Source organism: Sceloporus occidentalis, unplaced genomic scaffold, assembly GCF_023333645.1.
Source record: "Sceloporus occidentalis isolate IW3139 unplaced genomic scaffold, rSceOcc1.0.p SCAF_66, whole genome shotgun sequence".
Classification (NCBI taxonomy): domain Eukaryota; kingdom Metazoa; phylum Chordata; class Lepidosauria; order Squamata; family Phrynosomatidae; genus Sceloporus; species Sceloporus occidentalis.
In genome coordinates this window covers 3,966,720-3,983,584 of record NW_028317046.1, presented here as the reverse complement: position 1 = coordinate 3,983,584, position 16,865 = coordinate 3,966,720, and the positions used below count along the sequence as shown (strand labels likewise).

General features: G+C 44.3%; 3 protein-coding genes across 4 annotated transcripts; 2 read left to right on the top strand and 1 right to left on the bottom strand.

The window, feature by feature from the left end:
• The first annotated feature begins 532 nt into the window (after positions 1-532).
• LOC149286922 (vacuolar protein sorting-associated protein 26B) lies at positions 533-4,919 on the top strand. Its single transcript, XM_089493760.1, has 6 exons — positions 533-755; positions 2,069-2,225; positions 2,798-2,962; positions 3,932-4,107; positions 4,426-4,568; positions 4,770-4,919. The coding sequence occupies exons 1-6, from the start codon at positions 533-535 to the stop codon at positions 4,917-4,919; spliced, it is 1,014 nt and encodes a 337-aa protein (XP_089349886.1).
• A 3,821-nt stretch (positions 4,920-8,740) lies between these two features.
• LOC149286921 (thymocyte nuclear protein 1-like) lies at positions 8,741-11,947 on the bottom strand. The gene is made up of 7 exons (XM_089493702.1): positions 11,908-11,947; positions 11,381-11,556; positions 10,785-10,853; positions 10,076-10,168; positions 9,662-9,757; positions 9,253-9,403; positions 8,741-8,787 (listed from the first exon to the last, which is right to left on the bottom strand). The coding sequence occupies exons 1-7, from the start codon at positions 11,945-11,947 to the stop codon at positions 8,741-8,743; spliced, it is 672 nt and encodes a 223-aa protein (XP_089349828.1).
• Positions 11,948-12,614: 667 nt separating this feature from the next.
• On the top strand, positions 12,615-16,198 carry LOC149286920 (isobutyryl-CoA dehydrogenase, mitochondrial-like). Of its 2 annotated transcripts, XM_089493765.1 has the most exons (11): positions 12,615-12,720; positions 13,461-13,561; positions 13,731-13,900; positions 14,003-14,112; positions 14,400-14,476; positions 14,556-14,693; positions 14,897-15,032; positions 15,116-15,213; positions 15,436-15,588; positions 15,876-15,978; positions 16,146-16,198. In XM_089493765.1, exons 1-11 carry the CDS (start codon positions 12,615-12,617, stop codon positions 16,196-16,198), a joined length of 1,245 nt encoding a protein of 414 aa, XP_089349891.1. The 2 variants fall into 2 exon arrangements, with proteins under 2 accessions (XP_089349891.1, XP_089349892.1); XM_089493766.1 differs by lacking the exons at positions 12,615-12,720; positions 13,731-13,900 and having other exon boundaries at positions 13,476-13,561.
• The last annotated feature ends 667 nt before the right edge of the window (positions 16,199-16,865 follow it).

Below are 16,865 nucleotides of genomic sequence, written 5' to 3'. Positions count from 1 at the left end.
GTAGAGAGGGGACAAGTATTTGAGGCCCAAAGACAGAGACTGTTGGCTCTACCTCATCCAGAATCTGAGCCATTGTTCTTCACATAATGTATTTGGGGTTTTTTTCACCACACTGCTCCCCGTCACCTAGAGACACTTGTCGCAAAACACTGCTTATAAGTGTCTCTATGTGAGGAGCCATTTTGTTGGAGCCATTCTGGCAGATATAAACCACACTTGAGCTTCGGAAAACGGCAGTTGTCATATAATTTCCCAATATAATATTTCCCAGGACGAATCTCTAGTGATTAACACTCCAATGATTTGTTTAGCATGCGCGTTGATGCTGCCGCCATGTTGGTTTCTGGCAGCCAGCAGCCGGTGCGCATGCGCGGCTCGCTGTGTCACGGTTCTCCGCGCCTGCGTAGTTTGAGGGACCGCTATCCGCGGAGTCTGGGGCCGCGTTGTCTGTCTTCTGTGAGGCTCCGCATCCTGCCCCGGGCTCTCCAGGCCCCGCTTTGCCCTCCTCCGCATCCTCCCCCGCGGCGCCACTATGAGCTTCTTCGGTTTTGGGCCAGCTGCGGAGCTGGACATCGCGCTGACGGACGGGGAGAGCCGCCGCCGGGTGGAGCACAAGAGCGAGGACGGCAAGAAGGACAAGTACTATCTGTTCTATGACGGGGAGACCGTGTCCGGCCGGGTGACCGTCACCCTCAGGAACCCGGGCAAGAGGCTGGAGCACCAGGGCCTCAAGATCGAGTTCATCGGTCAGATCGGTGAGAAGTAGGGCTGGGGTAAAATTCAGCATCAGCTGGGGGCAGGATTTAAGGGTGACAGTCTGTAGGCTGGGGAGGGGCATGGGTTGGGGGATGACAGTCTGTAGGCTGCAGAGCAGGAGTTGGGATGACATTCTGTAGGTTGGGGGGGCATGAGTTGGGGTGACAGTCTGTAGGCTGGGGGGGCAGGAGTTGGGGTGACAGTCTGTAAGCTGTATTTGTAACAACCGCCTTAATAAGAATCTCCAATGTAATGTAAAAAAAAAAAAAAACCAGCCTCCCAGCAGAGGTCGTGGTGGGTAATACAGAGAGGGTATTAAACATGCATGGGATAGACATACGGCTCCTGAATCTAAACGAGACCAACGACTGATTAAGGTTTGAGTCTTTACAGCAGGAGAAACGGGCGACTGGACGGGGGCCGGATGGGGCCGATCTGCCTGCAGGTTCCGAGTTTCATAGGGCTTTTGTATAAATGTTAAAAAAGGAGTTAATTGACCGCTGTAGCGAGTGATGGAATGACCTGATTAGCACCATTAGAGCATACAATGTCTCGTACGTTGCTATGGTGATAAGGCCACTTTTCATACTTGGTGCCAACAATGCTTTTTTTTTTGTGGGGGGGGTTATTTTATGCACTTTTCACATTACTAGTAGGCGGTACCTTAGTGGGACAGGTGTCTGCTGCTAGCTGTGTGATTGGCTGCCTGCCGGGGGTCCCGTTAAGGTCTTTATCCCGCTGCTCTTTGGCCAATTAGTGTTCGGCATCCCTGTATTTGGGACAATTTTCGCCTAAACATAAAGAATGTATTGTATATAAAAACAATTGATGTTTAATCTGATTTGCTCAGTTACCATGGTTACAGTTTAACATCACCTGTTCAACAAGACTTGCCCTTTTAGTCCTGCGCCATTTACATGAAGATTATCCCTAGTGATTATTTCTGCAATAAAGATGACTTTAATTAACGAAGATGAAAGAGATCGTTAATAGGATCGTTAGCCGGGCAGTGGAGCGATAGCCCGGCCCTTTAACACGTCACGGAATTATATTATTTTCTGCACTCGCGTTTGTGGCCCCATAGGGAAGGCGGCCACGCTATCTTGCAGTAGCCGGGTCTGTGGCCTCCGTCCCTATTTTGCAGTAGCCCGGGTCTGTGGCCCCATAACGTGGCCTCGGTCCCTATCTTGCAGTAGCCCTGGTCTGTGGCCCCATAGAGTGGCTATAAATTTAATATTTATGTCTGTACTCTGCAAAGTCCCGTTATCGATAAATGATCAATAATACCCAAACCGCCTGGTTGCTGTTTCAGAGCTCTACTACGACCGTGGGAATCACCACGAGTTTGTGTCGTTAGTGAAGGACTTGGCTCGGCCCGGAGAGATCTCCCAATCGCAGAGCTTCGACTTTGAATTCACCCACGTGGAGAAGCCGTACGAATCGTACACCGGTCAGAACGTGAAGCTACGGTACGCGGCCCCTGGCCCCCGGCATCTGCGTATAAGAAACAGAGTTATATGCTGATGCGTCTGTATAAAACCAGCCTTTCATGCGTTGCATTCTGCTTCTTGATGTTTATTGATGTGTATGGCGCCATCATACTCCACGGCGTCACAACGTGCTTATTATATATTATCTATTATTATATATATATACATTATCTATTATATGTATGTGTGTATATATATATATATATATATATATATATAAATGAATCTATAATCTATATTATCTGTTATATAATATCTATTATATACATATATGAATCTATATTGTTTTATATATTATCTATTATATATATATATATTATCTATTATATATATATATATTATCTATTATATGTATGTGTGTGTGTGTGTATATATATATATATATATATATATAATCTGTTATATATTACCTATTATATATATATATATATATATGAATGAATCTATAATCGGGAGAATACGGTATATTTCTATCCTCTCACCCGTCTGTATACTGCTTTGCGCATTTAAATGCCGCTGTGGTTTAAATGTCCGCTTTGCCTGTTGCGCAGGTATTTTCTACGCGCCACCCTCAGCCGGCGTCTGAACGATGTGGTGAAAGAGATGGACATCGTGGTGCACACACTCAGCACGTACCCCGAGCTTAACTCTTCCATCAAGATGGAAGTGGGGATCGAGGACTGTCTGCACATTGAGTTTGAATACAACAAGTCCAAGTAGGTATGACGGGGGCATCCGGCCTGTCGGTCGCAATGACGACCGCCAGTAGTTATCTTTATTCACTTCCCTGGTTATTCTGTTGGTCTGTAGAATTCAGACTCTCTCGCTGACTGCGATACAAGGTTATTTAATAATAATAAATGGCTCTAAATCCCTGCATTTTATAGAGAAAAGAGCAATTGACACCAGACTTTTGAACAGTAGTGTGTGTCTGCTTGTGTGTATGTATGTGTGTGTGTATATATATATATATATATATATATATATATATATATATATGTGTATGTATGACTGGAGGCCGTCACCACCACTTTACGTAAGTTTCAATGTAAGTTAATGTATGTTTGCGTAACACAAAGGATCTGTATCTCTTCACGCTTACTTTCTTGTACATATGTTTGTGGACTCTGACCGGTTTGTGTTTCTTTCCTTAATGATTTAACTCATGCAAGTATTAGAGAAGGCTGAACTCCCAGAATGCTCTCCGTGTCACACGTTTGCTCCGTAAACTTATTCTATATGGACTCCAACCCCTACCTATCCGTTTACAAATCTAAATAAAGATATTAGCGGCCGGTGTATACTGGGATATGACTTGGACTGGTGCTGGATATTAGCGGCCGGTGTATACTGGGATATGACTTGGACTGGTGCTGGATATTAGCGGCCGGTGTATACTGGGATATGACTTGGACTGGTGCTGGATATTAGCGGCCGGTGTATACTGGGATATGACTTGGACTGGTGCTGGATATTAGCGGCCGGTGTATACTGGGATATGACTTGGACTGGTGCTGGATATTAGCGGCCGGTGTATACTGGGATATGACTTGGACTGGTGCTGGATATTAGCGGCCGGTGTATACTGGGATATGACTTGGACTGGTGCTGGATATTAGTGGTTGTAACATTCACTCTCGTTGTGCCCCTCGTCTCACCGCCGCTGGTGGCTTCTTCTGCCGTAGGTACCACCTCAAAGATGTCATTGTGGGGAAAATCTACTTCCTCCTCGTACGGATCAAAATCAAACACATGGAGATCGATATCATCAAGCGAGAGACGACGGGCACGGGGCCAAACGTGTACCACGAAAACGACACAATCGCCAAGTACGAAATCATGGACGGCGCCCCCGTAAGAGGTCAGTAGCGGGATTCCGGCCCCTGCCTGCACCGCTATCCCCGCTTCTGCCCTGGGGGATGGTTGGCGCGGATACAAAGTATCTCGAGGGAATAAACACTCCTGCGGGTCCCTTAAAACGAACAAGAAATGAAAAGCACGGCCTAAGAAAAATACTTAATATTTACATTTTTAAGTTTTTTTTATAATAAAAAAAAATACCTGCGCCCAATCGCCTTCTTTTGCTTTTAAGGAGGTTGATGTAGAAGCTGAATGCTTCTTTTCTGGCAGGTAATTAAAGCTAAAAATGAAACAAAATGATTTATTTTCTTTCTTTCAGGGGAATCCATCCCAATTCGGCTTTTCCTTGCTGGGTACGAGCTCACGCCGACCATGAGGGACATCAATAAGAAATTCAGCGTTCGCTATTACCTCAACCTGGTGCTGATTGACGAGGAGGAGCGGCGTTATTTCAAACAGCAGGTGAGAAGAGAAATGGGGTCTTAACCGAGCGAGACGCTGGATGTACAAGCAGGGGGTCGGAGGGTAACACACCTCTGAGGAAGGATATATTTTATGTAAACAATAAAATTTTGATATGATTTGTATGATACGGGGTACAGGCGGGTTTTTTTTTTTTAAAGATAAATAGCGAATAATTATCAATTCCCCCTCTCCCTACAGGAGGTGGTGTTATGGCGTAAAGGAGACATTGTAAGGAAGAGTATGTCTCACCAGGCCGCTATCGCATCTCAGCGGTTCGAGGGGACGAGTCACCCGGAGTGCAGAGCGCTGCACAGTGGAGCCACCGCGGGGGACCCGGAGAACGAGTGACGCCGCGTCTTACCGCCTCCCCCGGGCTGCCGCTGGCTGAGTATACAGTGACTGTACCTATCCGACCCCAAACTCTTCACCACCTCGTGCTACCACCCAACGGCACGGACACTCAGTGGGTCAGTGTTTGCCGGGAGATGATTCCAGCCCAACCAACCAACCAGGTCAAACCCCGTGTCTTCTGGCCGTGTTTTGACGTTTGGTGAAATTTTTGGGGAGATGAGAATTCTATTGGCCCTTTAAACCCTTTTTTTAAATTAATGTGTTTTATGTTTTATCGCATTAATCCCATCTCTTCATTTGTCACCAAGATTGGAAGGGGGGGTTTGGAGAAATCAGCTGGAATCAGCCTTACAAGTGAAGGTTTTCATTTTTGGCGCCCCCCTTTGTTTTTTTAGGAGTAGGTGCCGATATATCCTTCTAATTAACATCTCCGTGCCAGTAAAGCACCCACCTGTTTGCATTCCAAGCGCCTATAACTTGTAGGATGCCGTTCCAACCACTGGGGGCAGCATCGCCTCGCATGCCATGCTTAGGTTCCGGTCATTCCCGTTAACAGATACTTTATTTAACCCCTTTAATGACAAACCCCGTACAGGCTCACAATGCATTGTTTTTAATGGGTTGAAGGACAACCCATTGTCCTTAAGGGGTTAAAATCCTTATTTTATATCTGTCCCCAGTCTTACAGGGGTTAGGTACTAACGGAAATACGTACTTTCACTTGAAAAAATACATAATAAGGAGTTAATGATCCGTAGCATGACTTCCTTACCCCTTGGGAACGCGCACTTCTGTTACCCGGAACATTAAAAGTGGGCGTCCTGCCTCAAATATCGAAATGTTTGCCTCTCGATGAATTCATACTGGTACCTCGGTAACATTATACGTTCATTTTACCAGCTATGATAAAATTATATATATATTTACAGGCGGGGGGCCATGGGCCCCTTTTGCTGGTGGCCCTTAAACGCAATTTGAGGCCAGTTAGCACCTCCAGTGGTTAAAAAAAAGCCCTGGCTGGGAGTGATAGGAGCTAGCGGAGCCCTATTAGAAAAACCTAGCCGCGCAGTACTTGCTATTTCTGCCCAGTATCGGGGCGTAACCCTTTCTGTGCCAGCAGAGTGAGCAACAAGATGCTAAATAACCCTGGCACAGAAGAGGTTAATTACTCATTGTGCTATTCATAGTGCTTATATATATATATATATATATATATATATATCACTTGTGTTCCGTATTTTCCAATGATTATTGTAACCGGCGGCTTCGTCGGTGCAGGACCCCCCGCTCCGTCGCGCTCTGGATTATTCTGATGCTGCTGGATATTAAGTGTGTTTGGGCTTTTTAGCTGTTTTTACCCGATGTATTATATCATAAAATTGCACGCTGAGAAGCTCGATGTGTTTTTGCTGCAGAATCCTGCACAAAGTTTTAATGAAAACCTGTCATTCCAGACAGAAACAAATTTAGAGCGAAACTTGGCAACACAACCGTGGCAGTCGATGGCAAACCAGCATTTCAATTAAATACCTGTCCTGAAGTTACCCCCCCCATCCCCCACCCTACAAAAACATGCCACAGCCAATAAGCTTTAAGCAAACAGAGGGTTCATTTAAAATCATTATTTTGGAAATGCCAAAAACAGGCGACTGCTCCCAAGATACTCAAAGTCGGTGGGTTCCTAAAACACATATATTGCTTATTTTTACCCCGAAACGCCATACATTTATTTTGTGTATTGAAGTGTTAACGTAGGATTTGGGAACGTGATCTTAGAATGCTGAGGATATTCGGCGTTCCGTGACTAGAGCATTCTATCCTAAAAACAGCCGCATATGCTATAAAAATAAATAAATAACATGTCTGGGGTAATAAATGTAGAAATAAGCCAATTTCTCATCTTTCGCATACATGCAGACTTGATTTTCTCTTAATGTGTTTTTTTTTTTTTACATGGAAAAGCTTGTATGTAAATTGCCGTCTCGTGAAAGGTGGTAGAACCAATGCTTCGTTAACCATACAATTCGTGGTATTAACCCATTAATGACGATGCATTGTGAACCCCGTACATGTCACGGGCTTTGTCGTGAAGGGGTTAACAAGCGACATCTTCGCCTATAATGTGTTTCATTGTATTTAAACTCCATACAAAATATAAGCATTTTTAGGTTAAAACCAGATTATTTAAGAGGTTATAATTGACGTCTTCGTTTGCGAGAGAGACTGCACTTTTTAAAAACTTGGTTGTGCCTCACATACCAATTTCAGATTGTAAGCTCTTTGGAGCAGGGATTCTCGGTGCCTGTGTTCTGTTTTACAAAGCGGCCGAAAAAAGGCGATAGATCTCTTTCCGGCGCGATTCCGTTCAGATAATTCCATCAATTGCAGTGGGTTTTTTTTGTGTGTCGTTAATTTCATTGTGTTTTAAATGTCTCCTTTGCATCAGTTTTATTAGTCTCGGATTAAACAAAAACCTGCCTCAGACCACGTTGTGATTTTTTTTTTATGTATTTTTTTTTGACGGTGACGCTTTTTTTCCCCACAATTATATAGAATTTAGGAACTACATTTTTATTAAAAAAACAAATCACCAGTAAATTAAAGCACGTCGTCTAAAAAAAACCAAACCAGATAATAATAAATGTTTTTCAGATTTTGTTCACGATTTTAATGTCAGATCCCAGAATTCAGGAACACTGTTGTGTTGTGTGTTTTAGCACCATTTAGTAAACCAGTTCCAGATACGGTGAAACCTTGTGTACTCCATAATATTTACATTTATAATCATATAGACTTTTATGGGGTTTTTTTCCATCCAGGATCCCCGCCTATGGGTGCCGCCTGTCAACTGGAACTTTCCTCTCCTCCGTCCGACCCGGCTTCTTAGCTTTCCAGACTCAACACTCATTTACACTACCATCAAAAAGTTTGGGGTCACATACAAATGTCCTTATTTTTAAAGAAAAGCCGGTTTTGGCCATTAAAATAACATAAAATGGAGAAGAAATCCAGCACAGACAGGGTTAATGTTGTAAATGACTATTGTAGCTGGAAATGGCTGATTTTTAATGGAATCTCTTCATAGGCGTACAGAGGCCCTTTATCACTCCCATCACTCCCGTGTTCCAATGGCCCTTTACCACTCCCATCACTCCCGTGTTCCAGCCACACATTGTTTAAGTTTAAAAGGCTAGCTGATGGTTGGAAAACCCTTTTTGTAATTGTTACAGCCCAAGATTTCCTAGTTTTCCATGAAAACAGCTCAGTGACCCCAAACTTTTGAACCGTAGTCTAATTTATATATTAAATGTATATCATTACAGGGACCGTTTAGCCACGCAGGAGGTAAATTCGTCTGAACACATATCCCTGCATGCCGTATACTCACCCCCATTAAAATTGGGCTTGTTCAACCGTGGCCCCCGGGGCCTGTTCAGACCCCATTGACATGCGTGGAAAGTACTGTAACGTGCATTCTATGGTAGGGTATCAGGGGCATTAAACGGTATCGCTGCAAAATTGTTTTGATACCTTATTATTTATAGTGGAAAAGAGCGCTGATAGCCGATGCTTTGTGGCACCAAGCAGGATAAATGAGGTTTTTGGTCGCATCTATACATACACGATACGGCAGCAAAAAAAATCACAATTTTATTGAAATATATATTTTGCTTATTTAGAAAAAGATGTACAGAGCCCTCTGCTCGCCTTTTTTTAGACAGAGGACAGAATAGCAACGTTACGGAGACCGCAGGACCTCTAACGGATAAAAACCAATCGCAGCATCTTCTACGTTAATAAACCGTCGCCGTTTGCCGTCAGGTTAAATCTTCATCTTCTAGGCTTACGACAAAATCAAATTCCTCTGTTCAAAATGAGCAAAATTACAATTTATAACACAAAACATAATAAAATAAATTACTTTAATTACTAATTTCCTAAAGAAAAATCACATTAACACCCTGTAGGAAATATCTTACTCCTAGAAATACTCAACTATTTACCGGGGCTGCTCCTTATTCATAGAACCTGCCGGCAGATCGGCCCCATCCGGCCCCCGTCTAGTTGCCTGTTTCTCCTGCTGTAAAGACTCAAACCTTAATCAGTCGTTGGTCTCGTCTTAGATTCAGGAGCCGTATGTCTATCCCATGCATGTTTAATACCCTCACTGTATTACCCTCTACCACTTCTGCTGGGAGGCTGTTCGACTTAACGACTACACTCTCAGTAAAGTTAAACTTCCTTACATTCCACCTCTGATTCTCTAGTTTTAGATTATGGTCCTCTCCTTTGAAAGAGTCTAATACATTATTAGGCTCCGGAGACTCACCTTGTGTCAGGGGCTGCACAGACAGCCTGGCCCTGGTGAAGAGAGCCACGTTCTGCAACGGACCCCCCGAGGTCTTGTGTTTCTGGTGAATCTGCTTCAGCTCCGCCAGGGGAACGTAACGTTTCAGCATCCGTTCAAACTGCACATCCACCTGCCGAACGATAAAAAGTCCCAACCTCTAGAAGCTTCGGATGACTCCCTGTTACATGCAGCGGGGTCCAGAGGTCATGCGGTGACTACCTTACCCACCCCTGGGACATCGAAATCTTACTGTACAAAAGAAAAGTAACCCCAGGGGGGCAGATATGAACCCCCCCAGAACTCAGATAAGGGTTGGCATGAGTGCATACAGGGAGCATGGGTCTCTCCCGGGGGTTTTAAATCCTTGAGCCTCTCACCACATACTTACCATGAACCACCTTGGGTTTTCTGGGCTGCTGGAAGAATCATAATGTGGATTTTTTGGATCAAATTGGGTGTGATCTGCATAGGCTTCCTTTACAATCTGTACAAAGAAAACACGCGTTAAATAATATAATAAAATAATCATCCATGGATTGGTTGGGGGTCACTTTACTTGCACCTAATTCATAAAGTATCTAATTCATAGAAAAAAGAAGAAAAAAAAAAAAAGACTTTCGACCTATGCATTTAATATCCGACATCACAATCTATGGATCAAATACACATCATACGTGTCGGATTCCTGTAAATATGTTGTGAAATATATTGTGCTCTGCGCATAACGGTTCCATTTAATTGGTCGCGTGTTCTGACACATTTCGAAAGACTCGTGGTTGATGACATCATAGAATTGCCTCACCTTGACGATACCAGCGATGCCGGGCTCCTTGCAGTTACTGTGATAGAAAAACGCAAGCTGGCCGATTTTCATGGCTTTCATGAAGTTCCGTGCCTAATGGGGGCCAAAAGCACGGGGTCATCGGTCAAAGACAATCTGCTGTAACAATTTAGGCTAAAAAGAGACCGAAGTCTGCCAAGTCCCCCCTTCTACCGATCCTTCCTGCTTCCAATTGAAGCCCTAAAATACTAATGTTTATTTTGTTAGTTGTACCCCTGTATGTTCTGCTTTTACCCTTTTTAGTACCCCCCCTCTCTCGGCAGTGGATTCTGTACCTTTACTGCCCTCCCTGTAAGGAATCCCTTCCTTTGCTGCGTATGAAATCTCTACTCTTCCCGTCTTGCTCTTCGTACGTTTCTGTTAACGAACGGGTCGCCGGAGAGCTCGTTATATCGGCCCCGCACATATTCATGCAGCGTTATAATATCCCGTCTATGATGCTGTTTTTCTAGCATATAAAAAAAATTCTACTTTTTTAGTCTCTCTTTATAACTAAAATCTTTCAATCATTTTGTGGCTTTGCACCGTTTCTGATTTTGATCTTTTATAGCTGAATTTCTGAAATATTGGGCAAAAATCAACAAGGACTTTGCGTGTAAAACCTGAGGATGAGCAGCATGCTAAACAAAACTCTGGCTTAAAACCCCTAGAATTACCCCTAAAGGCTTACCTGGTAATTCCGGACCCCATCCCAGCAGGCGGTCTGATTGGGCTGGACCTTTAAATCCTGTATTCCAAACTAAAGAGAAAATAAAACGACCTTCAGAATCATTTCTTGTACATTATTCCTCATTCATCCTCACATTGGAAACCAGGAGTGATGGGAGTGATAAAGGGTCATTGGAACACAGGAGTGATGGGAGTGATAAAGGGCCGTTGGAACACAGGAGTGATGGGAGTGATAAAGAGCAGTTGGGACACAGGAGTGATGGGAGTGATAAAGGGCCGTTGGGACACAGGAGTGATGGGAGTGATAAAGGGCCGTTGGGACACAGGAGTGATGGGAGTGATAAAGGGCCGTTGGAACACAGGAGTGATGGGAGTGATAAAGGGCCTCTGTACGCCTATGAAGAGATTCCATACAAAATCAGCCTTTTCTAGCTACAATAGTCATTTACAACATTAACCCCATCTGCGCTGGATTTCTGATCCATTTCATGTTATTTTAATGGGCAAAATTTGATTTCTTTCAAACACAAGGAAATTCCTAAGCGACCCCAACCTTTTGAACAGTGGGGTGTATATCAGGTATCTCTGGTCTCCTACCTTCATATCTACCCCTTTCTCCATTCTGGTTTCGGGCTCAGACTTCATTAACCAACAGGTGAATTCCTCGGGATGGGCCGCGGTACTCTTACCGAGCCCCGTTTTCTTCTTGTCGCCTTTGAGGTTCTTCTTTACCGTTTTCTCCTCTCGCAAACCGCCGGCTAATTCCTTGGAATCTGCACATAAAGGGATAGAAGAAAAGTTTTAGCGCAAATCCCAACAGAATAAATGGTGACGCCTCATGTGTTGATAAAAGGACCAAAAGTAGCATCTTTCATCTTTTCATATCCCGCTCGCCCCTTAATCATGTCCATTTGAGACCAAAATGTAGATCAATAGCAGTTTAATTACATCTCTCACTACTCTGGTCTCTAACTTGCTGGGGGGGGGGCGGGCTGGCTGAGAGTTTGAGAGTTGGAGAGCTATCTGCAAACCACACCCGGTTCATTTAGTTAACATAAATTTAATCAACAAATGATGACATAAACTAAACTATAGCTAATGTTCCCTTTAATGCCACTGGTTACCTGAAGGCGAAGCTCCTCGCTTCCTCTTTGCTCGTCGCATATTGAATTTCAAGTTAGCTTTCTTGGCTGAAAAAAAATGTAACCAAATGTAACCAAAACTTTTACATCCAGACACATTTTAAATAATACCTTAAACTGACCAATGCACAAATGCTTTCACAGCGTGTGACGTACAACCCAACTAAGTTTGGCCCTCAAAGGCCACCCTACTCTCCGCGGCCTGGACCCCCTTCCTCTGAACACGTAGGGTCTGAGACGTAGGTTTTTTTTCAAAATATTAGAAAATATTATTAATTATTACAGGCCTATCAAAGAGCATTTACTGGCCTGTTTTACAAACACATACTGGAGAACTTCCTAAATTATTTATAATTAGGAATAAAATATATAAAATGCAAGTTTCCTTTGTTTGTTTACAGCCTCTTAGTAATAATAAGTGGACATATACAATATATACATACATCACCTTTACCTATGTGGGAAGGGCAGCTGCCCTAAAAGAAAGTGTTATCTAACTAAGCCGGGCCCTTTAAGACGCACCCCCAGTTCCAGCCAATCAGCAATCTCTAATATTCAATCCCACTAATGACGTCCAAAGCGGTTCGCGTTGCTTTATGGGAATTGTAGTCTATCATAAGTATTCGGAAGCGACACCGCTCTCTAAAGAACTACATCTCCCATAATGCTTTGGACCGCTACTGTCAACCATGGCAGGGAGCTGGAGAGCGGGAGCTGCCTTATCCAGGCGTTTGAAAACCTTTCTCCCCCGGGGCTCAGCGGCTCCCAGAAGAGGAATCGCTTCCTGCATAGACCGTAAGGGCCTACGTTGGGGAAATGCCGGGATGCTCAGGCGGTTGGCATGGAGATTTGATACACGTTTTACCTTGTCTGGCACAGTGGACCTTTTAATGAAGCCAGGAGGCAGCCATATTGGTTAAGGGGGTAGTCACGTGATCACATTACAGGTCAATTCATTGACAGCCTTAACTTGAATGCATTTAAAAGTGTGGCTCCTGCTTTTCTTTAAAATCCCGCACATGGAATATAAATCAAAATTAACTGATTTCCAGTGATTTGGAAGTAAAGCTGTCAAATTATATGTTTGTTTTTTTTACTGGCCTATAACCAGCAGTGAGTGCAGTAAAGAGTTAATGTAACCATAACTGGGAACTTTCTTAATGAGCGGACCCTGAGATTCTTAAAATATTAATATTGAAGTGACTTGCCAAATGTGTCACCCAAATGGCCCTAGTATTGGTTGTTATGGAAGCCTTGATTTGTCATTATTGAAATATTTACTCAATTGAGTCACCTGCATTCAAGCAGGGAAATTGACCATAACATACAGGGTGCAAAAGCACCAGTTGGGAATCCTATATATGATCCCAGCGGGGAGAATAGGAAGTCGATGGCTCCGGACTGTGTGACCCTCAGAATCTGCCCCTTCACCCTGAGATTAGGGCATATTTATTAATACCCCGATCCACGACTGATGGTTTATCGCTTATTTATTTTATTGACGCGTCTTATTTAGTAGACATTTCGGTTTGCAGCCTCCGCCGGCCTCAATGAAGAGCAGAAGGAGTTTCAGAAAGTGGCTTTTGATTTTGCATCTCGGGAAATGGCTCCTCACATGGCCGCCTGGGATGAAAAGGTGAGAAGGGCCGTCCAGGTGGGCCGGATAATTACAGCTATACGATCAGGGAAAATGATCGGCTCACTCGTTGATATTTTATTGTGAATATTATTAATAATTCTTATTTAGCACTGTATGGATTTGGTTGCATTAATTGATTCTGTTTTGTTTTTTTACCCTCCCGCAGGAAATCTTTCCCGTTGAAACAATGAGGAAGGCTGCGCAGCTGGGTTTTGGGGGAATCTACACTCAGCCGGACGTTGGGGGTGCCGGTCTATCTCGCCTGGACACCTCTATCATTTTCGAGGCTCTGTCTACAGGCTGTGTGAGCACCACCGCGTACATGAGCATTCACAAGTAAGAGCGCGTTCTCTCTTCATTCTAGATTAGAGAGCGGAATTTCAGCTTTTCGTAGATTCTGGATATTTTCTCGACGTTCTTTCTCTTTTTTACCCACAGCATGTGTGTTTGGATGATTGATACATTTGGCAACGAAGAACAAAGGCACAGGTTCTGTCCTTCCCTGTGTACGATGGAAAAGTTTGCATCGTATTGTCTGACGGAACCAGGTGGGTGACCAGGAGGGACCCCTTTGCTGGGGTGGGCTGTATCGGGCCAGATCTTCCCCGGAGCACAGGATAAATCGTCTCCATGTAACAACATGTAAGGATATGTCACAATTTAACAATTCTAGTTCCAAAACGTATTTGAAAACTTTTTCAAATGCTTGGTAAACTCCACCTGTCTCTCGGGCCACCTTTATAGCCTGACGCGGCATCCTACTCCCTCATCCAGCGTCTAGGTGTGATAGATTGTCAGCTCTTTGTCCTATATGTTGATATTTAATCCCCGCCAGGCAGTGGAAGTGATGCAGCCTCCCTGTTGACTTCTGCTAAGAGAGACGGGGACCGTTACATCCTCAACGGCTCGAAGGTGCGTCCTTTCTCCATGTTTCGTGCGTTCAGGTGCGCGTGTCTTCTGTTTGCCGACCTCTCTGAATTCTCCTCTCCAGGCGTTTATCAGCGGCGGGGGTGACACGGATGTGTATGTAGTGATGTGTCGCACAGGAGGCAGCGGACCTCGGGGGATCTCCTGTCTGGTGGTGGAAAAAGGGACCCCTGGGCTCAGCTTTGGAAAGAAGGAGAAGAAGGTGAGTTTTGCAGTAAGGAGTTCTTGGCGAAAGGTTTGAGTTGCCCAACCTAAACCGTCATGCCGTCTACTAATGGGCACGGTTATGGAGGTTAACGAGGGCAGATCCCACCCTTCTCCTAAATGGAGTCAAAAGTGTAATCTGGATATAGGCGACCGACACCCTATAGACAGAAAAGACATGCATGTATGCTTTACTCCCAGGTCGGGTGGAACTCTCAGCCAACCAGAGCTGTCATATTTGAAGATTGTGCTGTTCCGGTGACCAACAGACTCGGGGAGGAGGGTCAAGGTTTTGGTATTGCCATGCGCGGCCTGAATGGAGGAAGGATCAATATCGGTAAATCGACTTCTTCTAAGTCATGCTTGATCTGTGTTAGAAAGATCCTTAGTTCTGACATGATGGCCCTTCTTGTTCTGCAGCCTCCTGCTCTCTGGGTGCCGCTCATGCCGCCGTAATACTGGCTCGGGATCACCTTGCTGTAAGGAAGCAGTTCGGGGAGCCTTTAGCCAATAATCAGGTAATTAGTGACCTTTATTAATAAGTCACCCTAATAAAAGATAGTTGCCGGCCAACCCAACATCTCAGGAGGGTAAGAGATGAGGTGGAAATCCACAATCTTGGTTTTTTTTATAAAAATGATTGCGGCCTGGGGTTCCGTGGTCTCAGGCTTTTACTTACCTTCTGACCACCTGTTTTTTGGGGGCAAACCTCCTAAACGTGGAGTTCTGTCTTCTGGCAGTACCTGCAGTTTGGATTGGCGGAAATGGCGACTCGTCTCGTCACCTCGCGGCTGATCGTCCGGCACGCGGCCCAAGCTTTACAGGACGGCCGAGAGGACGCGGCTACCCTCTGCGCGATGGCGAAGCTGCACGCCACCGAGGAGTGCTTTAAGGTGTGTATTATGTTTTTATTTGGGCGCTATATTATATATAATATATATTATATTTACTTAACACTTTTTATGTTTTACGGGGCAACACCCAGGGAGGCCCAATAAAACGCTCTTATTAAAGTAGTCTACAGACCTTTTGATTGGGGGTGCAATAGGAAAGAAGGGCCCTGTCCCACAGAGCTTACGCTCAAAAGGTGTAATAAAGGGTAGTTGAAACTAATGGAACGAACCCTATAATGCGTCACGTTAAGCGAATAAGTATTTAACCCTTTACTTTATCTGTCTAGGTGTGCAACCAGTCGCTGCAGATGCACGGAGGATACGGCTACTTGAAAGACTACGCGGTCCAGCAGTATGTCCGGGATATCCGCGTCCACCAGATTCTGGAGGGTGAGTGTCACCGAAACTGGTACAAAAAAAAAAGGGGGTTTGTGTGTTAATTGCCTCGTAAAGCTGGAATCCCACCAAGCCGTGTGCAGGATTGGGGGGGGGGGGGTGTCTCAATTTCTCTTGAAGTCCCGTGATCTGTAAAATCATAATTTTTGTCATTTCTACAGGAACCAACGAGGTCATGAGAATGATTGTAGCCAGAAGCTTGTTACAAGAATAACTCCTAAACTGGACTGGATCACCCGATTCCCAGGAGCGACTAAAGGAAAATGTCACTGAGTAACCGTTCTCCCCATACACTACTCCTTATGCGTGCTCAGGGGCCCCCCTTTTTATTTGTTTTGTACTTTTCTTGCCCTTTGGATCTTTTCCGGTGCTCTATACTATCTGTCCACCAATTCATATAGACTTTGAACAAAACATATATTTTTTTTTTTAATTTATTTATTAGATTCTATCCGTTTTCCTCTAGAAGGATCCGGGGTCATGTGCTGGGAGATCAAAGGTGGCAGAAGCTTTCGATTAGCGATCTGTATCATCTAAGCGGAGCCTCCTATTGGCTGCCCGGTGTTCTCGGTTAGAACGCAGCCGGGCGGCTGCAGCCTCAGGAACATTTAAATATACGCCGCAGACCGTTCTTGTTTGCTGCGTATTTACTCAGTGAGTGTTTTATACGTCGTGCTTTTATGACGTCGCATTTATCACGGAATAATGAATACATTCTTTGTTAAGGTGACCTGATCCCCACCTTTAACAAAAAGATTTGTACAAGTAGCAGATTATCATGTATGGATATATTCTAAGTAATTAGAATAAAGAAATGGGTGTATTTTGTGGTGTTTCCATGTGGTTTCTGTATTATTGCTGTATTTATTATAGGGGGAGTG